The 24,751-nt window shown below is 38.3% G+C and overlaps 2 protein-coding genes across 4 annotated transcripts; both read left to right on the top strand.

Annotated features, from left to right (window-relative positions):
- The first annotated feature begins 4,803 nt into the window (after positions 1-4,803).
- LOC113055129 (nuclear receptor subfamily 2 group F member 6) lies at positions 4,804-15,683 on the top strand. Of its 2 annotated transcripts, XM_026221134.1 has the most exons (6): positions 4,804-5,071; positions 6,967-7,100; positions 7,179-7,518; positions 11,155-11,249; positions 11,566-12,141; positions 14,419-15,683. In XM_026221134.1, exons 3-6 carry the CDS (start codon positions 7,250-7,252, stop codon positions 14,691-14,693), a joined length of 1,215 nt encoding a protein of 404 aa, XP_026076919.1. In that variant the 5' UTR covers positions 4,804-5,071; positions 6,967-7,100; positions 7,179-7,249; the 3' UTR covers positions 14,694-15,683. The 2 variants fall into 2 exon arrangements, with proteins under 2 accessions (XP_026076919.1, XP_026076920.1); XM_026221135.1 differs by lacking the exon at positions 6,967-7,100.
- A 651-nt stretch (positions 15,684-16,334) lies between these two features.
- Positions 16,335-21,398, top strand: tax1bp3 (Tax1 (human T-cell leukemia virus type I) binding protein 3). 2 transcript variants are annotated; one of them, XR_003277501.1, is made up of 5 exons: positions 16,335-16,527; positions 17,255-17,374; positions 17,468-17,545; positions 20,473-20,664; positions 20,708-21,398. XR_003277501.1 is itself a non-coding variant. In XM_026221133.1 (4 exons), exons 1-4 carry the CDS (start codon positions 16,489-16,491, stop codon positions 20,611-20,613), a joined length of 378 nt encoding a protein of 125 aa, XP_026076918.1. In that variant the 5' UTR covers positions 16,335-16,488; the 3' UTR covers positions 20,614-21,398. The 2 variants fall into 2 exon arrangements, 1 of the variants encoding a protein (XP_026076918.1); XM_026221133.1 differs by having other exon boundaries at positions 20,473-21,398.
- The last annotated feature ends 3,353 nt before the right edge of the window (positions 21,399-24,751 follow it).

The following is a 24,751-nucleotide window of genomic DNA, read 5'->3' as shown; positions in this document are numbered from 1 at the left end:
TAATATATATATATATATATATATATATAAGTTTTAAAAGCAAAACTAGGGCTACAAAGCCTTTGAATATAGTTTTAGACAATGTGGGGGGCCTTGGAGTCAAAATCATTGAGAACCACTGACCTAGAAAAACTAGCAACCATCTAAAACCACCAAGTCTGGTCAGGACCAGCCCAAAACTAGACCCCTCGAGACCCGGATTCAGACCTCAAGTCTTCATGCAACACTGTATCGATACATCATTTTTAACCGTTTGCTACTCACTTAAGATACAGCTGACTGCAAATGCTCACCTAAGACAGGAATTGTGACATTTCTGTGAGGACTCGAGTGATTAGATGCGCACTGTTTAGAAGCAACATTATTCATTACTGACCCAAAGATCTAATTGGCTAATTCCCTCATTCAAATACAACGGTCTGTGACATGGAAGGTAAAGGCAAATGTCAAAGAAGAGCATGTCACACAAACCCAGCAGCATCTGTGTAGTGTTAAGTGATTTAAGAGCTTTGGGGATGCTCCGATCCCTGGGAAAAAACCCCACAAAAACAGGAGCTGTCAATCAGGGCGCAGGGGGCGGGTTATCAGGGCCCCGCCCCCTTCAATAGAACACACACACACACACACACACACACACACACACACACAGAGCAGACTCTGACCCACAGGGTTAAGGTCAGCTCATTTACCTTGTCACATTTAAATACGCTTCCCCCTGAACCGCCCGAGCGGACTGTGGCTGGCCGATGCTCTTTTTCTCACAGACGTCAATGCTCTCTTCTTCCTCTCTTCCTCTGTTTCTGTTTTCCTCTCATTGGCTCCAGCCCTCCCTTTCATCGCTTTTAACCTCTCACACTCAGCACTTAGCGGTGAAACACGCTGCTATTCAGATAAAAACAGACATTTGACCCTGATCAGATGACTGGACGTGGTTTTTCAGTTCTCTCTTTCATTCCGGTTGTCCGACAGACTATTAAAGGGTGGAAAAATGGGTGAAAACATGCACTCGCTCTCATGTCGTTCCAAACCTGCATGAGTGACTTTCTTTAAATGGAACACAGATGGGGAAATTAATCAAAAAATTTGTTTTGTAATATCAAAATGGTGTTTAAAGATTAAACTTGGCCACCAGCAGGTAAGTTACACTGACAGCAATAGTTGGTTTATTGAAAAAGCGTATTGTTCTTACACTTTGACTCTTATATTGACCATGTTTATTGTGCTTTTTGGATCTTGACAGTGTTTTGGTGAACTAATTCTTCAATAAACATATCAGCTGCCTCAACTGACCCCAAAGCACCACGCCGCGCACACACACTGACCTCACGTAAAAGCCTAACTCGGTCTTCCAGTAAGAGACAGATTAAGAGAGTAAGAATCTTAAAGGTGAAAGCAGGGCCTTCAGTGAAGGGAGCAGGTTTGTAATCTCTTTACCCAATAAGATGTCTTCATTGAGCGTATTAGAGCCCACAAAAATCACCCCAGTTGACCTCTTTTCATCCCCTGTTTTCTCTGTCTAGGCTTGTACTTATAGTCTGGGGTATTAACGTGTGCTGATCATTACACCTACATTTTCAAAACTGCAACAGAAAATAGGGACATCGGCTTCTGCTAAATTGAAATGAACTGGTGTATTTATATACATTTACTGTATCCTGTGACAAGTTTAGTGGATTGCAATGGATTGTAATAAAAATGCTCACACAAAAGTTTTGCAATAGTCACTATGAAGCATAACCTACTTTCTAAAAAAGAAAAAAAAAAAAGAAAGAAATTATACTTATAATTTTACAGACATTTCTGTAAATCATAATACAGGTATAAAACCTGTATATATATATATATATATATATATATATATATATATATATATATATGTGTGTGTGTGTGTGTGTGTGTGTGTGTGTGTGTGTGTGTGTGTGTGTATATATATATATATATATATATATATATATATATATATGTGTGTGTGTGTGTGTGTGTGTGTGTGTGTGTGTGTGTGTGTGTGCATATATGTAATATTATTTTTTTATACAATATATTGTGCCCTATTTATGGATTTTTTTATTTAATTTTTATGATATAGTAGTACAAAAGCTGCAGAAAAGCAGAGGAAAAAGGGAATAAAAGTTATAATATTTTTTATTTAACATGTATATATATGTATGCTTTTATTTGCACTAAAGTTATTTGCTTAAAGGGAGTGTATTATGATTTTACAGGAAAATATGAAAGAATTTAAGAATTATTAAATATTTGTTTAGTGGAACCAAAGTTATTATAGTTAACTAAACTGAAAGTATGCCATTAAAACCATAAAAAAATTAAAAAATAAATAGTTTCTTAAAAAAAAAGAGGAAAAAAAACTTTAGCTGAAATAAGTATAAAAACTCTTTTTAAACTAGTTCACGCTATTTTTTTTTATATCATTTGTTATTCTAATTTTGTTTAACATGTACTAAAATGACTAAAACTAACTAAAATTTAAATGAACATGGAAAATATATCAAAATATAAAACTATAATACAATCTAAATGACTCTGAGAGGAACACACGCCTAAATATTAAGAGTCTTTAAAAACCTTGTAATCAATACTGAGGTCAGCTCATTTGAATAAGAATTGCTCGAGTGTGACTTTCCCACCAAACGAGGGCAGCTTGCTCTGTTTTTCTCAGGGTGGAGGATGTTGATCTGCGTCCCGGGCGAGCAGATGTTCCTGTACGGCGTGCTGCTCAGCGTCTGATGCTCCGTCTCTCTGTTAAGGTCAAAGGTCCCACAACGTCAGGAGGCAGACCCTCGCGTGGGTCAGAGAGCACCACGCCGCTAACAGAGGCGACAGAGTTCAGGGCGTGATGCTCGGGCAAATGGTTTCGCACCGATGAAATGGTTAAAGTTTAAACCCACTTACCACATTCCTCCACACCTGAACCGAGAGCTCAGGCCGGCTGGGCTATTAATGTCATAAGACCACAGCTTCGGTGAAACAATCAGATCAGAATAAAACCTTTGTAATCTCATATACTATAATATGAATGCTAAAAGGAAAGAATTGAGGGCAGAATAGAATTGTAAATAAAAGGGCAAAATAGCTACTGGATGGATAGTGTATTAGATAAATGATCTGTGATCATAAATATTGGCTTTTATATGTAAGAAAGAGAGACTGTAGAGAGAGTGATCAGATCACACATACACACACACACACACACACAGAGTGTAAACAAACACAGCAAGCACAGAGAGCAGAGGACAAACAGCGCCAAATCTGTGCCATCTGGATGTTGTAGGATGCAGATCAGTAAAGCATTGAGTGATTTTTATAAAACAAATGGCTGAAAAGAATAAGCATGACTTGAAAAAGATACAAGGAATCAATGTAAACCTTAGTGCAAAGGCAAAGCATGCATTGGTTTGAGTAGGAAAAATAAACTTTATTTCGATATTCCACTTTATTCATTCTACTCACAGTGAGTAACTTTACATGTCAACTAGCAGTTTAGTAGAGTATTAGACTGTCTGCTTAATATCTTCTAACACTTTCTTTGTCAACTTATTCAACTAACCCTGAACCTATCCTAACAGTCTCATACTCTGAGAGTTAATAGACATGTAGTTGCAAATACATTTGGTTTTATTTTTCGGGCAAAGCGAGCAGAGGATGAACATTCATTGGTCCAAAAAAAACAAAAAAACTAAATTTAAACAAATTAGTTAAATCAAGTTAAATTTCATGATTATTTAGAACTTCTAGAATTCACGAAAAACGGACACTTCTTAAGTAATCTGAATTAATTCATTGTTTTGAGTTTAATGATCTCGTTTCTTTGAATTCGGACAAACTTAAACTGAGATTTCTACTAACATGCATGCTTTATTATAGCACTCGAAAGAGAGAGAAAATGTTCAAATTAAGTGTTATTAAACGATTTTGTGCAAGATTGAAATGATTGAAGATTGAATATGAATTTAAAAATGATGAGTCAAGTTAATAGAAATGCATATTAATAAAAAAGTTACACGACTTTCAACAATCTTTAGTAACAATAAATAAATGAATTAAATAAATAAAAGTGTTGCAACAATTAAGTTAAAAAGGAGTTTATTTTCTTTATGCCCTGTACACGTTTTTAAACTTTTTCATTTTATTTGAGTAAAAAAAAAACACTTTAGTTTGTACCACCAATTTTTCCGCCTGAACCAGTTTTCAGATGAGTTTAGCCCCGCAGGTCACGCTGAGAAACCAGCTAGACCGTCCTTCAATTAAGAGCAGCTTTGCTTGCTTCAAGACATCTCTTTCAGCAGTTTAACAACAATCAGATGAGAAGACAAAAAGATATCTGAGAGCTTCCTTCACAGAGAGTGATCTAAAAAGCCCTAAATCAGATTAACAAAGCAGCTCGAAGCTCTTCACTGCTCCGAAACACCAGCTCAGTACAAAAAATACATTCTTTCCCAATATTACACCATGATTGATGAAACCGGATGAAATGCTAGTGTTTATGAAAAGAACTCTCTCCAGTTGTAAAACTATAATCTTAGGCTATATTCTGCATTATGATATGATTTGATGTTTAGATGTTCACTAAGGAGGTCTCCTGCGTCCCTAGATGCACACTGAGTGCACCTCTGGTCATCCCTGGAGGGGTTAACTGTGTGTGTGTGTGTGTGTGTGTGTGTGGTAACACATTCCTGGTTGTTTGTGTAGAGTGGCTACAGCCCACTCACTGCTCTTTGACTCTATTACCCTTATAAGGAAGCCGGAGCCATGGCAACCAGAGGGCTTGAATAGCAGTGTCAAATCCCTGAACACACAGACACACGCTCGCTCGCTCGCTCGTCCTCCACCGCTCAGAGAGAGAGAGAGAGAACAGAGCGAGGCTTGTTGACCAGTCACCACAGACGCTCGGGTCAGCTGTCTCTCCTGACCATGGATCTCATGATTCACTGATGAATGGAGAAAGGCAGGGCACGGGACGCAGCAGACTGCTGAAAGAGCTTAGGGTCGGTTTTTGGGAATGCTGAGGCCCCGGGGACCCTACGGCTGGACCGACCGGCACTGACGAAACAAGGTACAGAAGGACACTCTCTCTATCTCTCTATCTCTCTCTCTCTCTCGCTCAGATTTGCACAGAGTGTAGTGAGACTCGGCCGAAAGCTGCTTCATTCTCTGCTTCGTTACAAGAGCTTTCAGGACTGTGTTGTTTAACCAAGTGAAAGAGCAAGGGACTTTCTTGAACTTTGGTCCTTGAGGAGCAGGGTGGGGTTGAGCTCTGTTTATCATTAGCCAGGTCGCTGTCTGTTTGTCTGGCATTGTGGTTTTCTGCTGTTTGGGAAGCAGCTCTTTATTAGCAGCTTATTCCTTATGCAGCAATTATATATTTGTATATATATATATATATATATATATATATATATATATATATATATATATATATGCACACACACACACACATATACATACAAAGTTACTCACAGGTCCTTAGGACAAAAATGTCACTGTCAAAAATGTCACACGAAATATTATATTAAATGTTTTATTTTTATACTTTTAATGACAAGTACTGTATATGTATAGTACCAAAAATGCATTACTTTTTAAGGATTTTAACCCCTATAAAAAAAAAACTTTGTTTTTTGCCTCTATTATTTAGTTTAATGAAAAAGCACACAGAAATATAATATTTTGCATACTAAATGTTAAGCAGATTTTTTTTTAATTATATTTTCATTTTTTATTTGTATTTATTTATTTATCAGGATGATTACTGTCTTGGATATATTAGTGATTGGAAGCAACATTAATGTTAATGCATTATAATTTTTTATACAAATTTAAAATACAATATACAATTTTTGTGCAATGTCAAGATTTATTTATGTATTTTTAAATAATCCATTCTCAATAACAATACATCCACACAAATATAATTACATAGCTACACACACACACACACACACGCACACACACACACACACACACATATATATTTGCTCCAATGGCCAATCATAATGGCACTATCAGTTAGAAACAGCTTTGAAGCTTTGCTGACAGAATCAAAGCCTATTAATAAAGAATGCAAGACTTTATTTTTAATGGAATGGAAATTAATATCATGGTTGTGATAGAGACATATTTGTCCTTAAGGTCCTGAGTGTAACTTTTTTTGTACCTGTAGAACTGATTTATGAAAGTAAATGAGGGTGAAATACAAAAATTCTGATAAAAGTACACATTTATGGCAAATCTTATGCTGGTTGCATTGACAGACAAAAAAAAAAAAAAAGATTCCCTGAGGATGCGCAAGATTAAAGGAAGCTGTGCCTTTTGTATTATTGTATGTTTAGATAACCCCAGAAGATCATTTTATTGCTCAGAAGTTGTTCGTTCATAGCAGGGAGTGAAGTTCTCAGTTATCAACTTTGTCTCAGATGTTTTCAAAGGTACAATAGAAGTAGACCAAAAGAGACCGTTGTTGATGTACAGTAAAACTGAATTCTTGGACGATTTCGATGAAAAAGGTGATTTATGAGATTAGAGGGGAGTTTTTACTGCACAGAAGTAAAAACCGGGGATTCAGGAGTCTTAACTTTGTCTCCATTTGCTCTCCTGTCAATCTCACTGCTGTCCAGGAGAAACAGCCGAGATGCAAAGTGACCTCATCTGTGATTTTTCAGACTAAAATGTGAACAAACATGAGATACACTGGCAGGTCGAGTCAAACCTACCCAGGCGACCTGTAATACCCTCAACCTTTCTAAACACGAGCGCATTATTACTCAGTACTGAAGGAACAGGTTTAACTGGTTGGTTACTAGGGGGCATGCAGAGTAGTTTTTCCTGGGGTAATGTCAGGAGGAGTTTCATTTCATCCACGTCTCCGAGCTGTTCAACATGTGGATGAGCTTGTCTTCTTCCCTGACGTCTGGGTGCGTTTATGTGTAATTTGTTGTTTCCTGTGAAAAGGGGCGAGGTGAGCTGTCCAACTCTGAACCGCTCACTGAATCAAAGGGATCTTGAGATCTTCAGAGGGGTTTTGTGGTTAGGGGACATGAAGAAAAGCTGCAGGGATTTTGACATGACAAAAACATGCCACCTGGGTAAGCCTCGGAGGACTTCAGTGAGCTGTTAAATGTGTTTCTCCTCCGAGTCTGACTTGTTGGGTTTACTGTCTGCAGCGTAAAGGGACTGGCTCTGAGATCTCGACTCGGGAAGGTTTCTCAAGCAGCTCCTGCTGGTGAACACAGAGATGGCCATGGTGAGCGGGGGATGGGCCAACCCCAACGGAGGCGCTAATGGACTCGGTGAGAAAGGTTACCTGCGGGGGGAGGAGGAGAGCAGCTCGCCCCGGGCGGGGAACAGCGACGCGGAGGCTGGCGAGGAGGACAGGGCCTGCGTGGTGGACTGTGTGGTGTGTGGGGACAAATCCAGCGGGAAACACTATGGCGTTTTCACCTGCGAAGGGTGCAAGAGTTTCTTTAAGAGGAGCATCAGACGGAACCTCAGCTATACCTGCAGGTGAGACACAGACGCATTACCCATCACAACGTCTTACACATGTACCAAACAGGTTCATGGTTTACACTTACATGCAAAATGTAATTATTACAAACTGGCACAATGATCAGTGTTTTTTTTTTTTTTTGAAGGCTCAACACATCACCATCTGTAAATGAATAAACTAAAATGTATTTTTGACTGCTCAGGCCGTGTTTCCAGATGCAGCTTGGAAAAGGAGTCTGGCTGAACTCTCTGTGAACTCTGTTAACCTCTTACTGACATTTAAATTAGAGCGTGTGTAAGTGAACATTTACAAACTCATGAATCAGAGCCTGCAATAAAGGAGATGAGTAAATCATAGTAATCATGCTATAATAAATGCGTGATGCTTCCTTTTTTTTTCTCAAGGGCAGGCGCACGTGTGCTTCTAAGTAAATGTAAAAAACTTGACAAATTAAGAGGCTCAATGAAAAAAGTAATTAGGTTTTTTAAATATTTATTTCACTCTCTCTTTCGTATACACACACATATTAGAAACATACACATACATTTTTTGTGGGATTTTTAAGTATAAAGGCCAAAATACAATGGGACTCTTATTTTGAAATGCTTTAACTGGTTGCTTAATTAAATGGGTAAGGTATACCAAAAAATATATATTTTTACACCCATCTCTACAATATATTATAATATAACCATGAAGTAAGCATGAATGTAATAATTGCTTGGCATAAATTCATTTATTGCGAGCTGCTCTGAAACGCAAACCTGTTGAACACGCAACGCCGCCGCATTTTGACTTTGAAACGTGCAGCGCTCGTATTGAATAAAAATAGCCTTATAAAAGGCAAATATTCATCTGTTTTGTGATTTGTGTTTTCATCGACAAATTTAAGATATCTTAAAATCATAATTAAGACCTTTTTATTATCATTTCTAACACTTAAGGCTTTTTATGGGTTTAACTTTCATAAAACTGTGGAACATTTTAATTAGCACACATGCTCCTTAGGGCTGCGATAAACTATTATTTTTTAAATGATTAATCTAGCGATTATTTTTCTATGCATCGATTAATCCAACGATTAATTTTTCCAGAGCAATTTGATTTTGATTATCTCCCCATTAATTGACTACTAACAATTTATACATGTTGATTTACATATCTGAATGAAAAAAAACATGAATTCCTTAACATTGCAATATATGTTTATTGCTCTTAAAATTACAAAATAAAGACTGACTAAGAATGCATTACTTTGCACTAGTATAGAAATAGCATTCAATAAAACCTTGAAGCCTTGAAAACACATAGCTTACTGAAACAAGCTTACTGAACACATAGGGCCTAGCTTACTGAAAAAAAGTTCTTCTTTCAGATGAAAATACCAACAACTTGATGTCTAGCATTCAATAAAAATGGTCACCCAAAATACTTGTTTAGAGCAATTGAAAGAATACAGTAACCAATGTAAACTTGAGGGCTTTAGGCTAATACAGAGAGTGCTTTTCCAAAAAAAAAAAAAAAAACAATTTTTACGTTTTGCAAATGTTTTTTAGAGAAATAAAAACAGGTCGACGAATCAATGCGCATATTTTGCGTCAACGTATATTTTTTTACATTGTCCCAGCCCTCCTAAATACATTTTACAGATCTCTTTGTAGTCACAAATGTCAGTGAAATGCTGGTACTGAGCTTTGCTATAATGTTAATCAAGTAAGAATAATATGATGTTAAGCTTAAGTAAAGATGACTTTCTTTCACATTGCATCAAAACACTTTTAGTTGAACACTGTCGTACATGGTGTCCTAACAAGGAACAACTTGACAAACGACTAGCAATACAAGCTCTCTCTCGGCTGTGAAGCACTCATGCTGACAGCAACTGAAGCCATTGACAGTCCTTCATTTTCTGCAAAGTTGGAGACAACTGGAGTAACAGGAACTGCTGGCAATGTGACAAACTGAGCTAAGTTCAGATGTGTGTGAATAAACAACAGCAAGATACATCACAATCAAGAAGCTGAGAGATCAGTGACTTGACCACCAGCTAATAAAGAGATTCTTGTCTTAAGCAACTGGGATCGCAACAGGACTTTTAGACAGGCATAGTTTGGATGTGTACCGCTGGCTTCTGCATATCATATTATGTCAAAAGCATTTCTTTGTTGAGCACAAGTAAGGCTTAATGATGGCTTGACTTATTTATAAAATGGTCTGGGAGAAAACAGAATTACACAAATATCCACAGTATACCATAATAGCGAAATGCTAACATTTCCCAACCCAGAAAAATTGCCAGAATGAATGTTACACAAAGGTGCATGGCTGTCGAAACAATTGTGCATGTTGTATAATTGGCCTCTTGCAGCAGATCTAACATTAGCCTTGCTGCCATGGGAACTTTAGGAATGAATGAACAGAACTGTGTCCTTTGTGTTTGTGCCAAGGTTATGTGATCATTTACTGGAGAGCTCTTCACACACTCAGAAAAGACAGACTCATTCACATTCAGTTCTATTTATTGGATTACACCTGCAAATAAAATATTTATTTTTATTAGCTTGTTATTAAGGTAGAATTTGTGTCTAATCCACAAAAAAGACTTAAAGCTGCAGACGTTAACTTTTGACGCTCTAGCGGTTAATGAACAGAACTGCTTGCGTCTTGTGGAAGAACATCGTAGCCGGAGCTACTTCTCTCTGTTTATGTCTATGAAGAATCACAAAGGTACTGGGTTACTCCGCCGCGGTATCCCCGAAGCAATCTAAAATAGTCTGAATATAAACACTTATTATAGGTGCACCCTAGTGATTCAGGACAAGCTAAAAACACGGTTTGGAAAATGGATTCATGGTGTACTCGCTTATTATATAAATTTTTCTACATTTTGAACAAAAACAAAGTTACGGACCGCAGCTCTGATTGGTTGTTTCTTACCGGGAGCGATGGACTTCTGCAAATGGCAATAGGACCACTGGGAGGAGCCAGAGGAGCTTGATTTTTCACAGATTATCTGTCTCATATTCTACTGTCAGGACATAATGACAGGTTTAATAAATATGTAAAAAATATGTTTTTACAAAAGTTACCTACTGCAGCTTTAAAGCTCAAACATCCTTTTAAACGACTCAGTTTTGTACACAAAAATCTATTTTTATTCTTCAACATTCAGTAAGTTCAATCTTGCTTTTTTATAATACATATACATGTATGTATGTGTATATATATACACACACACACACACACACACAAATTCTTGTCAGTTTGTAGTTATACTATTTTTAGCGACTGTGAAAATTTTTTGGGGAGTCACTCAATGCAAGTCTTTGATTATTTATTCATGCATTTACAAGGGTGATTGTGTCTTTAATTTGAAGCTGCTATGTAAAAACGTGTGTTTTACTCTGCACAAGAATTTCAGCATCCACACAAATAATACCAGAATTAAATAATTACTTAAAATGGTCTGTATCTGCAGAGATTATAATATAACATTCAGGGAAGATTTCACGCAGTATGTAAATAATGATGTTCACACCTGGCAACATCTGACTGTTGATCCGAATGCTCATTATCTTTCTGAAGAGTGCTAAATCTTAAATCATCTCTTGTATGCTCTTGGCTCAAAGGTATCTAAATTGTCTTGACAGGTCAAACAGAGAGTGTCAGATTGATCAGCACCACCGTAACCAGTGTCAGTACTGCCGTCTGAAGAAGTGTATCCGGGTCGGTATGAGGAAAGAAGGTCAGCAAACCAGTGATATATATATTTGTAATAAATATTTAGAATTAAATTAAATTTATGCATTTAACAGACGCTTTTATCCAAAGCGACTTATAGTGCATTCAGGCTATCAATTTTTACCAATCATGTGTTCCTGGGGAATCGAACCCACAACCTACTGATAAGGCAATGCTCTACCAATTGAGCTACAGAAACATTTATAGTCTGTTTATATATCTGAACATTTTTTCCCAAACAGTCTTCTTCATAGCTTTGCTAGTTCCATGTTATTTGTATCATCTGTTGGTGTCATTATATTGATGTTTTTTTTCTTCAGCGGTGCAGCGTGGTCGAATCCCTCCCTCGCACGCCGGAATCAGTCCAGCCTCCATGGTTGGAGCAGCTGGGGATGTTGGAGGAGGTCACGGACTGGGAGCTGATTTCTTCAACGGTCAGCCGGTGTCTGAGCTCATCTCTCAGCTGCTGAGAGCAGAGCCGTACCCTAACAGCCGCTACGGAGCCCAGTGCGGCCAGCAGCTCTCAGGAGCCAACAGCTCCATCATGGGCATCGACAATATATGTGAGCTGGCAGCCCGGCTGCTCTTCAGTACCATAGAGTGGGCCCGGAATATCCCCTACTTTCCTGACCTGCCCGTGTCGGAGCAGGTGGCTCTTCTGAGGCTCAGCTGGAGTGAACTGTTCATCCTGAATTCAGCTCAGTCGGCTCTGCCACTGCACACGGCCCCCCTGCTGGCCGCCGCCGGCTTCCACTCCTCCCCTATGCCCGCTGACCGCGTGGTGTCCTTCATGGACCAGGTGAGGGTTTTCCAGGACCAGGTGGACAAGCTGGCACGACTGCAGGTGGATTCTGCTGAATACAGCTGTCTGAAAGCCATTGTGCTGTTCTCACCAGGTGCGTAATCAACCCCTGTTAAAGATACACTCCATAGAACTGTCCTCAAATCATTTCTTTATCAAGATATGCATAGCAATTCATAACTATTAGCGTGGTTTATAATTAGGGTCACAAATTTGAACGTGTTTAAACTTCCCAAGTCATTTGTGCTAATGACACAGTTATCAAATGCACCATCCCATAGACTTGTATATTCAGAGAGGAACCAATATACGGTATATGGTTATCATAAAATTTTGACTCTTAGGGTAAAATATTTTAAATTGAATCAATATGGAACCAAATTGAAATCACACAAATCATCCTACACTCTCAGAAAAAAAAGGTACAAAAGCTGTAATCTGGGGCAGTACTTTTTGAAAAGATACACTTTTGTACCTTTTAAGTACTAACATATACATTTTAGGTACTTATGTGAATCTTTAAGGTACCAATATGTACTCTTTAGTTACATAGGTGTGCCTTTTGAAAAGGTACCTCCCCGGTGACAGCTTTTGTACCTTTTTTTTCTTAGAGTGTAGAAATTACATTGCAACTTACTAAACTTATCTCTAAGAACATTTGATCCACGTAACGAAAAATGTAAAACTGTTTAGATTAGATTAGATTAGATTCAACTTTATTGTCACTGCACATGTAGGTACAAGGCAACCAAATGCAGTTAGCATCTAACCAGAAGTGCAATAAGCAGTAAGTACAGAATAAAGTTCTATAATATGTACAATAACTATACAGGTAAGTATTATGGACATAATTTACAGATATTAAATACTATAAGCACGATATACAGATAGGTGTACTATGAACATACTATACAGATGGGCTATGTAAAAGTGTATGTACACTATAGGCAGAACTATGAACATAATTTACAGTATTGCAATGGACAGTAAAGTGCATAGAAAAAAATATTTCAATGTGCAAATGGATTATACAGTGTTCCTGGATGAACAGGCAGTAGTGCAAGTAATAACAAGTTACTTTTTGCTTGTTGTGAGTAAATAAATAAATCAGAGTGTTGAAGAGGGGGAGGAGTCTATGTGTGGTGTGGGGGGTGTTGAGGGGTGTCAGAGGGCAGAGTTCAGCAAGGAGACAGCTTTAGGGAAAAAGCTGTTCCTGAATCTTGTGGTCCTTGTCCGGAGGCTCCTGAAACGCCTTCCGGAGGGGAGGAGGTTAAACAGTTCGTGGTCAGGGTGAGAGGAGTCCTTGAGATGTCCTGAGAACACCTTAAAATGCATATAAACATGCAGAGAACATAACATAAACGTATCAGACTGTTATTAAATGGGAAGCGGCATGTTAAAACCACTCATAACAAATTAGTTAAGGCATTGCAAAATGCTAAAACCACTAAGAACATGTTAGACAAAGCAAAATGCTAAAAGCACTCAACACATATCAACATAGCAATAGCAACATGCTAAAACCACTCGCAACAAATTAGTAAAAACATATCAGCATAGCAATATTATATGCTAAAACCCATTAAAGAACATTTTGGTATAGCAAAGTGCTAAAACCTCTCATTACACATTAGTAAAGGCAAACCAACATGCTAATCCTCTCAGAACATGTTATTATAAAGATATAGCAAATTGCTAAAATCTCTCAGAACATGTTATTAAAGATATAGCATAATGATAAAATCTCTCAGAACATGTTATTAAAGATATAGCATAATGCTAAAATCTCTCAGAACATGTTATTATAAAGATATAGCAAAATGCTAAAATCTCTCAGAACATGTAATTAAAAATATAGCATAATGATAAAATCTCTCAGAACATGTTATTAAAGATATAACATAATGCAAAAATCTTTCAGAACATGTTATTAAATGCTTAGTGATGTTAAATCTACTCAAAACATATTAGTAAAGGCATAGCAAAATTATAAACCACCCAGAATGTGTTAATAAAAGTATAGCAACATGCTACAGAGCCCAAGTAAAATCAAATCAAAATGCTAAAACCTCACATTATTAAACACACAGCAATAGTAACATGCTAAAGCTGCTCAGAAAACACTACTGAAACATTCATAACATGTTAATAAAGTTATAGCAATGTGCTAAAACCATTCAGAACACCCTAGTTGTGCTGGGTTTGGCGCAGCCACTCTTTTCAAACTGTATAATTCTAGTTAGTTGGAAAATTAGTCTACTGACAAATTTTAATTCTCCAGGATGTTGTTCACAGATTTAAAAAAAAAAAGCTAAGGGGCTCAGTTAGGATTTCAGTTGCATCTGTGTTGTAAACTCTGTGTTTCCTGCAGATGCATGTGGCCTGTCAGATCCGGCGCACATCGAGAGTCTGCAGGAGAAAGCTCAGGTGGCCCTGACCGAGTACGAGCGCATACAGTATCCAGGTCAGCCGCAGCGCTTCGGCAGACTCCTGCTGCGACTGCCCGCCCTGAGAGCCGTTCCCGCCAGCCTCATCTCTCAACTCTTCTTCATGCGGCTGGTTGGCAAGACCCCAATCGAGACTCTTATCCGGGACATGCAGCTCTCTGGAAGCTCCATCAGCTGGCCTTACGTGCCTGGACAGTAGATGAACAATCAGAGACTTGTTCCCTTGTCCCATCTCAGGCTGCTCCCATGCTTCCACAGTATCCGCGTGGATTGATATTGTGCTTTTTGATGATCGTGTATATACTGTATGTCTAAAAGAGGTTGACGCGTATGTTCCTATGCAGTTTAAATGAGCCATCCAGTACCAGGATACCTCATGTTTCACATCATGAGCAACAATTCTGACAAAAAAACATTTGACAAGATGAATGATAAACAGAGAACTGATTGAGAAGAATTAACAGATCCAAAGCTTTAAAGAGGAGTTTAGAATACCTTCTTTTTCAGAGCATAGTGAACTATTTTAATGCTAGCGTAGATGTACATTAAGAATCTTTATTACAGACTGCATTCGTGAGTCAAAAATGTTGGGATTTGTACTTAAAAAAAAATCATTGGTGACCAGTAAATGGCTATGTTTAGAACGGAGTACTAGCATACTGCATACTACATCTTTATATTGAATAGTATGTGAAACAGTATGAAATATGCAACATTACATGTCTCAAATAGTACTATGCTACATTGTTGTCACATGACCTCATTATATTGCATGTTTATCATGTAAATATGGTACACCGCATTGTGGGATACAGTATTCTGTGCAGTATGCTTTGGTTGTATACTGCATATTTTGGGAAATGGTCATCCAGGTATTACACACTATGCACGGTATACAAACTACATACCAAAAAACAAAACATCAAGAGTAGTATAGTAGTATGCTATTCTGAACACAGATCATGTCTTCGATTCTCCTATTTAAACAGTTCAAGTGAATTTTTCAGAGGGGTGGAGAAATGGTATAAAGTTTTACATTGCTGACAGTGAGAAATATCAAGTATTTTTGCATACTAGAAATAAAAAAGAATGATAAACAAAGAAGCTCTTATATAACGACTTTTCCATTTTCAGCGTTGTACTGAGTAAAATTAATAAACGTTAAACAAGAGAAAAAAATGTGCTTTAACTCTTTGTCAGAATTTTATGATCACTGTATTTCCATTATATATAGATATATATAAAAAACGCAGCCAGCTGTGCAAGCTTATCCTTGTGAAGTAGAAGTAAACTACACAGGATATTATTTTAAAAAGTTCTCATTATGGAAATATGATTTAGTTTAAAAAGTATACACTTAAGTGCAATGTTTCTTGCAATGAAGCAAAACTTTATTAAAATAAAAAAGTTAAAGTGTGTTAAAAAAAGTCATGAAAATTTACTCCAGTTGCCCTTTATTTCCATAATAATATAATTTTAAAAATATAATATATTCATACTTTTGTAATATAGAATGTTATAAATTAGATTTTTGGGGGGACAATTCGTCGATGACAAATAAAGATGCACAAGATACTTTAAGGGCGTAATATAATATGTAGTAGGTACATTGGGACGCAGCATTGGTCACATCACATGTGAAAACTGATTGAAATGCGCCATCTGCTGGTGAGTCCGTGCTGCTGCTGGTTTAAATGGTACAGCAATCACGGTTTTACTCGAATATATACCCATAAATAAGTCGCATCAAAAGTAACACGTGCTCAAAAGATAGATCGGGTCAAGTAAATGGACGAATAATGCGAGAGAAGTGTAATGTTGACTCGAGGGCAGGGTGTGTGTGTGTGTGTGTAGCCCAGCCTCAAGAGGAGGAACCAAACACCCTCACTCGAGCTATTATCAGTGAAAACCACCAAACTAAACACATAATAGACATAACAGGGAATACACGTGTTATAACCTTAGACAGTAAAATAAATATAACAGACAAAAAGATGTCGTTCATCCCCGGTCATCCTGTCACAGCAGTTGTGGTGAGTTCGTAGCATGTTGAAGTTCACTAGCATCAGAGCCTTCAGCTTTGTGTGCGGAGCTTTAAGTTAGTGTTTTTAATGCTGACAGTGATTCATTTAATATCGTCTGACTGGGAAAGCGATTAATGTAAACATGGTTAATGCTTCCAATACTAATCGATGTCATGACAGGTCAGTTTGGTTAAGTTTTAAGTTAAGAGTCGACAGAATGGAAAGCGTTAGCATGCTAGGCTAACGTTAGCCACGGGCGAACAAAGTGACCAATAGTTAATCATTAATCTACAGCTCATTTTATTTTTATAAGATTATAAGTAAGTAACATGTGACAAAATATAACGAAATAAAACGTTTTACGAGTAAACTAGAGCAAAGCCGGATGGTTACATCTGGCTGCATTGAAATTAAATGCAGTTTATACAAAGCTTACCAGTCATTTTTTGGGATCCAATTAATATTAAATGATTATTATTATTATTTTTTTTTTAATTCAATCTGTTGTGGCACTCAGGTGTGAAGTGGGCGTGGTTCAGGTAGTGCTGCCATATATGGTCATAAACAGCTGTGCCATAGGTTCTGTATTAAATCCTAGTTAGTCACCTATACACATCACTCTTAAACATTGTTCTCAGAAATGCTGCCTGTGTATAGCTTACTACTTTTAGGACATACACGTACTGTGCCTGCTTTATAAATCAGCAGTCTTTTTTTTTCTCTCTCTGTGTTTCAGCAACGGATTGAGATTCACAAACTACGTGATGGTGATAATTTAATATTAGGATTCAGCATTGGAGGGGGAATCGACCAAGATCCAGGCCAGAATCCTTTTTCTGAAGACAAGACAGACAAGGTGAAAAATCACAATTTGTAAAATTATTAGAGGAAGGCATTTTCCTCCTTTGTCTTTCTGAGATGACTCTTCTGACTTTTAAGTATGTCACAGGGAATCTATGTCACACGCGTGTCTAAAGGTGGACCTGCAGAGGTGGCTGGTCTCAGGATGGGAGACAAAATCATGCAGGTGAGAGATCCAATCCTGTCACCCAAGAATATGTGTCTTAAGTCTCAGGGGTGTCTTTGTAGCAATCGGCAAAAATACATTGTATGGGTGAAAATTATTGATTTTTCTTGTATGCCCAAAATCACTAGGATATTAAGTAAAGATCATGTTCCATGATGATATTTTGTACATTTCCAATCGTAAATATATAAAAACAGATTTTTTTTGATTATAATATGCATTGCTAAAAGTTCATTTGGACAACTTTAAAGTTATCTCAGTCTTTTTTTTTTTTGCACCATCAGATTTTCAAATAGTTTTATCTCAATCAAAAATTGCCCGATCCTAATTAGACATAAATCAATGGATTCAGCTTTCAGATAATGTATACATCTCAAATTTAGAGACAAATGACGCTTAAGACTGGTTTTTTGGTCCAGGGTCACATATAAGAAATAATCTGTGATTCCTAGCAGTGATGGAGTTTTTTTCAGGTCACAAAACCAAGTGATTCCTGATTTTACTGAATGATCCTCCACTAGAGGGCGCTGTGGCATCATTATCTATTTTTTTACCCAAGAAAGCGACAGTCTGTCATTATTTACTCACCTGGCATCCTGCAGACTTCAGTTCCAACCCCAATCAAACGCACCTGCCTGTCATTATCAAGTAACCCTCAACAGCTTCATTAGCTCAGGTGTGTTTGACTGGAGTCTGCAGGACAGTAGCTCTTCACACCGCAAGCTCATCTCATCTCAGCATATTTACTAGGGGTGTGCACGGATAGTCGAACATTCGAAAATTCGTTCTGCTCTAATTATTCGATAAATAAAAATTATATTTGAATTTCTCAAAAAAAAAAAAAAAAAAAAAATCACAATTAAACCAAATTTGGTCACTTTCTGTGATTCTCCACGCATATTTGAAGATGTATGCAAGCAAAAACTATTAAATGAATGAATAAGGGGCCGTTCACATATCGTGCCTAAAAACACGTGGAAAACGCTAGGTGCGCAGTTTTCTCCTTTCCAAGGCGCTCGGGCAGAAGCGCTCCTGAGGCGTTTGCCAATGACGCGATCTCTCCATGAAGACGCAGAAATTTCAGCAAAGGATAAATGGATTTGCAGCACAAAAATAATCGCTTTCAGTAGCTCTGCTACTAAATTTATTTCAAAATGGCAATCCATGTACAGCTATGAACAGCTGTTCCTTCATCTTAGCTGAGCTTTCAATGTTGGTCTTGGAAAGGATGAAGCTGATTGGTTAATTCTTGTCACATGACCCGCGGTGCGCTTGCGGCTCTCTGCAAATCTGAGATGTTTTCAACTCGATGCAGTGCAGACGCGCCTGGAAGAAAACGGAGCGCCGACATTGGAAATAACGAACTTGAACGCGCAAAAGACGCAATATGTGAACGGCCCCTAAGAACTGCGGTCTTCTACAGTACTTCAAATATGCCGTGGAGAATCACAGAAAGTGACCGAATTCAAGAACACTTGCAGCATCTCTCAAGCAACGAATAAACACCACTAACTTGGAGAATACAGTGAAAACTCCTCTTCTCGCGTCTGCCCTAGACCCTCGGCACAACCATCTCAGGTTTCTCGATGAAAACATGAGAGAAGTAAGAAAAAAAAAAACTTTTTTGAACATTATCAGAACATTTTCCCTGATGCGGGTGGTGCGTCACCAACGATGAAGAGGATGCAATGCCCACTCGTCGGAAAAGGTTGAGCCAGTTCTTCAGCGATGATTACAGAGAGTCCGGCCGAGACGAGTGGGGACAGTTCTTGCTGGAGCCATGTATTACACCAGATGAGGATCCCATTCAGCGGTGTAACGAAAACATGAAGCGCTTCACAAAATGTATTCGCTTAGCACACCGTTATTTGTGTGTCCCGACAACGTCTGTGCCGTCAGAGCGCGTTTTCTCCGCGGCCGGCCTTATTGTTAACAGACTTAGGAGCCGACTTTCCCCCAATCATGTTTACATGCCCGTGTTTCTTAACAAGAACATGTAAAACAATAGAAAAAAAGATTGCTGACAGTTTAAAAGTTAAGCATAGGCTACGTTCTACAATAGCCTAATTGCTGCAGGCTGCTTTACGTTTTTTCTTTGTTCACTTTTATTATTATTTTTTTTTGCTTTTACTCTGTACTTTTGTTTGTTTGCACGCATTGTTAAAGGTTTTCAGCTACAAAACTCGCTGTGTAATGTTCAGCTTGTTCAAAATGACGGAAACAATAAATGTTGCTGAAAAATAACGTCTGAATATTCGAATATTCGTTTTTTGTGAGCTCAAATATTCGAATCTGATATTTGCGGAAAACGCCCGTCACTAGTATTTACACTGGGAAGGGTACAGCGTCACTGCAGCGGCTCCAAAGCTCACACTTGAGGTTTCATGTTTCACTTTTTCCATCTGCTCTTGATATTAACTATTGCGTGACCACATTCAAATGTGGCCATAGATCAAGCCAAGTTGTCCGCTCTGCATTTTTCACTTCAACAAACAGTATTTGTAGCATGACTCCCATCCAATAATTGCAAGAGCTTTGTCACTTTTAATGGGAAACTAAGTCGCCATGTAGTAAATGATGTGTTTGATAACAGATTGCATGCAATGAAACAGCATCATCTAGAGTTTCATGACTGAAATAGATACTTATTTAGAGATGCAACGTTAATTTCCAATATTAGGAAGCTGCAGACTCGGAGCCTGCTGCATCTACAGTCCTGCACCCAGAGTCCCACAGAGTCCCACATTCTCTGTCCCCATACGATCTGTCTAAACCCCTGTGTCGGTTAGAATTAGGGGCGGGGTTAGGTGTAGGTCATTCATACAAATTCATACCTCCTAATATATGTACGGATTGCCGTAAAATCGGGTAGCAAGGGGTCTGGGAATGCGGGACTCTTCACTTCATACTACTCTTATTAATTTCAGGTGAACGGCTGGGACATGACTATGGTGACACACGATCAGGCACGAAAGAAACTCACCAAGAAGAATGAAGATGTGGTCAGGCTTCTCGTCACTAGAAAATCCCTGGAGACTGTAGTCAGACAGTCCATGATGCAACACTAATGCAGATCTGAAACACTAGATCTAATTGAATGTCTTTATTGGTTAATCACATGGTTAGAGCATGTTTTAACTAATGAAAAAACAAACAGCCTCCCTCAGCCAAAGAGTGATGCCAGGAAACCCTTTACGCTCGGTATGGACTAACAAGGACTAGTTAAAGATCATTGTAATGTATTGAACTCTAACTGAACCTGTGTGTGTGTGTGTGTGTGTGTGTGTGTGTATGTATGATCGCTCTCAGAGTACAATCTTAAGATTGTGGTTTGCATTCCAGAATTTGTTACACTAATTTCAATTTAGCAACAGTTTATACTACACTATCTTTAGCACGTATACTCCTGAATGTATCTTGGAGTTTATAAACTCCATATCATTTCATTCATAGATCTCAAGGGCTACAGTGACTTGTGGTTGCCTAATTTCTCTTTAACACTTACACCTACATATACACCCATTAATTAATGAATTGATTAATGTGGGAAACAGCCAACATACAGTTGTTCTTAAATGACCACTAATTTTGCTTTTTTTTTTCCTCTTCATCTTATAACTATGTTTTTTGTATTTAATTAGCCTAATGATGCTATTGAAATATCATCCTGAGATAAACGGCTCATTCTAGTTTTTTTCACCATTGAATACACTGCAGTTTTGTATTTAGCAAAAAAAAAAAAACAATTCCATCATTTTTCCTGTTTTGAAAATGTTTATGATACAGATATTTTGTGGCGTTTGATTGTAAGAAGATATATTTTCACGTAAGCGAATAAAGTAATCTTCCAACACATGGTTTGTGTGTCTTAATAATCTAAATGGAGAGAGTTTGCTGTCTCAGCTCTGATGTCTAACGAGTCTCTGATTGGCTTTTTGTGTCCGGCTGATATTGTCTTCACATTAAGCTTGAAGATAGTTACATTTCCGAGCACCAAATCTCTTTCCTGACCTTCTGTTGTTTGTGCAGGCAGTTTTGGACTTCAGGCTACAGTAACAGATTCTATACCTTTTTTTCTGATAGTGTTTAAGTGTGAATGTGTAAACACACAAATGGCATTCTGCAAATCATATCAAGTATGCATCAAGATTTTATCCAACCACCACACAGAGCACATTAAAATTGAACGTTTTTATTGAATAAATATTTTAGTGAACTTAGACTGATAATTAAAATGATATGCAACATCTTAGGAAATTATGTATGAATAAAATGTAATGTTTTAATAAATTCATCTTTGTTTAATATGCCTTAAAATAAGAAAAGAAATACACGGTTTTGGACACAAAAATAAGATTTTAGATTTATTATTATTATTATTTAGATTGTAACTTTTCTTTGTTATTTTGAAACTACAATTTATGCACAGTGCTTGACAAAAGGAACCATTTTTTCTAAACTCAGGAAGGCTGCATATATTTGATATAAACAGTAATTTTGTGAAACATTACAATTTGAAATAAATACTATATAAATATATTTTAAATTGTAATTTCTGTTATGCAAAGTGGATTTTCAGTGCCATTTCTTCTTTGGTCTTCAGTGTCACATGACAATTTATAATTTTATCATTATGAAGCCTACTAACTAATGACATAATGATTTGTCACTGTTTAGCTAATTTGTAATAAGAACACTTACAGCCTTTACAAAAGTAAACCCAAACCTTTAATAGTTTTATTAACTGCATCTAATGTGTTTCATGCTTGTTTCTCAGCAGCTGAATATATAATTACGGTGTCTAAATGAAGAACATGTATGCAGTGTACACACACACACACTCTGCATGGCAGGCTCATTGTGTTACCGCAGCTATGCTGCTCTCATCTCTCAAAAATGTGAACAATGCGCTGTTTTGTGTTAAAGCCATATTTCCAGTCCTTACACTCCCTGAAGAACAGATACACACATTTTCAGTTGTATTATTTTGCATATATTTTCTCCCATTGTAAATAACTGCAAGTTGCCATTTAGAGAGCATTGGAGATTTAGTCTGAATGAACAGAACACAGTGCTAAAAGATCTGGTTGATTATTAAAATCAAGAAATATAAACAGAAAAACATTTGGTCTTATTCCTAATAAGAAAACTCTCTTTTTCATACCCTTCGGTGAATTAGTTCTAATTAATAATCATTTCTACAAACAAGCGCTGATATTTTAAGCTAATAAAAAAGTTTTACTGGAAAGTTAAGTTCAAGCAGTTGGCATTACACTCAGACGCAAAGAAATAAAATGGAGTCATGGTTCAGGTTAGGGTTTAATTGCTTGACAGGAATGTTTTCCCAAGAATAACAGAGAATGTTGATATAGTGAATGTGTCCTGGCTGTATAAATCACGTTCATGAATGTAATCTGCAACCATTCAATTATACAGGAGCTGGTCATATAATTGGAATATCATCAAAAAGTTGATTTATTTCACTAATTCCATTCAAAAAGTGAAAATTGTTTAATATATTCATTCATTACACACAGACTGATATATTTCAAATGTTTATTTCTTTTCATTTTGATGATTATAACTAACAACTAAGAAAAATCCTCTCTAGGTTACGTATGTAACCCTAGTTCTTCGCGGGACAAGACGCTGCGTCGAAAACGCTTTGGGGAACGCGTTTAGCGTGAGTGACTCTGGATATCATATCCAATCTTGATTATAGAATAGCGTGATGTCACGGGCGGGGTGATGTAAGCGACCAGGAAGCTATAAAGGCATGAGCCGCGCAGCTGGCTTCAACTTTGAGTACCAGCAAGCGCCAGCAGGGGTGCCGGGGGTATGGCCTCGAGACGCAGCGTCTCTTTCCCTCGAGGAACTAGGGTTACATACGTAACCTAGAGACGTTCCTCTTCAGGAACTCGAGCTGCGTCGAAAAACGCTTTGGGGAACGAGTACCAACGCTGCCAGACTACCAAACCCCTGCCTAGTGTGTATCAGAAGAGCACAGCTTAGGACGAGAAGACTCAAGTGCCCTGGAGTGACTGGCATGTCTAACCCATAGAATCTTGCAAAAGTTGGAGTCGTGGACCACCCCACAGCATTGCAGATGTCCAGCATGGACACCCCTGCTAGAAAGGCCTTGGCATACCCCGTGTAGAGTGAGCCTTGGCTCCCGACAGCGGGGGACGACCAGAGGACTCAACGTGGCGTTGATAGTCTCAACTATCCAACGACTAATTGTCTGCTTAGAAGCAGGAAACCCCTCTTAGGGGGACAGCAGCATGCAAGCAATTGGTCCATTTTTCTCCACAGGACAGCTCTGTGGATGTATGCATCCAGCGCTCGAGCTGGACACACACAATTTAGCTTCTCTTGGTCGGGCTCCCGAAAGAGAGGAGGACAGAAGGCCTTATGCACTACAGGTTGTGGTGTGATAGAGGGCACCTTAGAAACATATCCCGCTCGAGGGTATATGAACACTTTGGTCATGCCAGGTGCAAAATCAAGATAGGTAGGGGCCACTGAGAGGGCCTGTAAATCTCCTACTCTCATCAGAGAGATAATGGCCAACAGAAAGGCGGTTTTACCATAGTGTCCAGTCCCAGAGGAGCTGGATGAAATAGAGAGAACCAAAGGGGACATTGAGATGTCTCTTGACTCGCAAAATGTCTACTTGAGCCCTGCCAAAAACTCTCCATATCTGCGTCACCACCTCGGGGTGAAGCCTCCATTCCCCGGGCCTCGGCCCCTGCCTCGACAGTATGTCTGCTCCCTTATTTAGTTTCCCAGTAATATATACTGCTCTTAATGAGAAGAGTTTGCTCTGGGACCACACAAGGATCTGGTGCACCAGCTTGTACAAGGGGCGCAAGCACAAACCTCCCTGGTGGTTGATGTAAGAGACCACCGATGTGTTGTCGGTGCACACCAACACATGGTGACCCCTTAGGTCTGGGAGGAAGTGCTTCAGTGCACGATAAACTGCTAGAATTTCTAGACAATTGATATGTCATGTCAGATGGTGACCGCTCCAAAGACCACAGGCAGGGTGGCCAATCATGACAGTGAGGGATGCATCCGTCGCTAGTATTACATGGCGACAAGGAGCTCCCAGCACCGGGCCCCGATTCAAGAACCAAGGTTTCTTACACACGTCTAAGGCACAGAGGCAGCGCCGCGTGACCTTGATAGTGTGTAGTGGATTGC

Source organism: Carassius auratus, chromosome 36 (genome assembly GCF_003368295.1).
Source record: "Carassius auratus strain Wakin chromosome 36, ASM336829v1, whole genome shotgun sequence".
In the NCBI taxonomy this organism is placed as follows: Eukaryota; Metazoa; Chordata; class Actinopteri; order Cypriniformes; family Cyprinidae; genus Carassius; species Carassius auratus.
This window is presented reverse-complemented; position numbering and strand designations above follow the sequence as displayed.

Coding starts and splice junctions, on each gene's coding strand:
- LOC113055129 (XM_026221135.1), top strand. CDS start 7,250: ATGGCCATGGTGAGCGGGGGATGGGCCAACCCCAACGGAGGCGCTAAT. Junction 7,519..11,154: donor AACCTCAGCTATACCTGCAG/GTGAGACACAGA, acceptor TTGTCTTGACAG/GTCAAACAGAGAGTGTCAGA. Junction 12,142..14,418: donor CATTGTGCTGTTCTCACCAG/GTGCGTAATCAA, acceptor TGTTTCCTGCAG/ATGCATGTGGCCTGTCAGAT.
- tax1bp3 (XM_026221133.1), top strand. CDS start 16,489: ATGTCGTTCATCCCCGGTCATCCTGTCACAGCAGTTGTG. Junction 16,528..17,254: donor ATCCTGTCACAGCAGTTGTG/GTGAGTTCGTAG, acceptor TCTGTGTTTCAG/CAACGGATTGAGATTCACAA. Junction 17,375..17,467: donor CTGAAGACAAGACAGACAAG/GTGAAAAATCAC, acceptor AGTATGTCACAG/GGAATCTATGTCACACGCGT.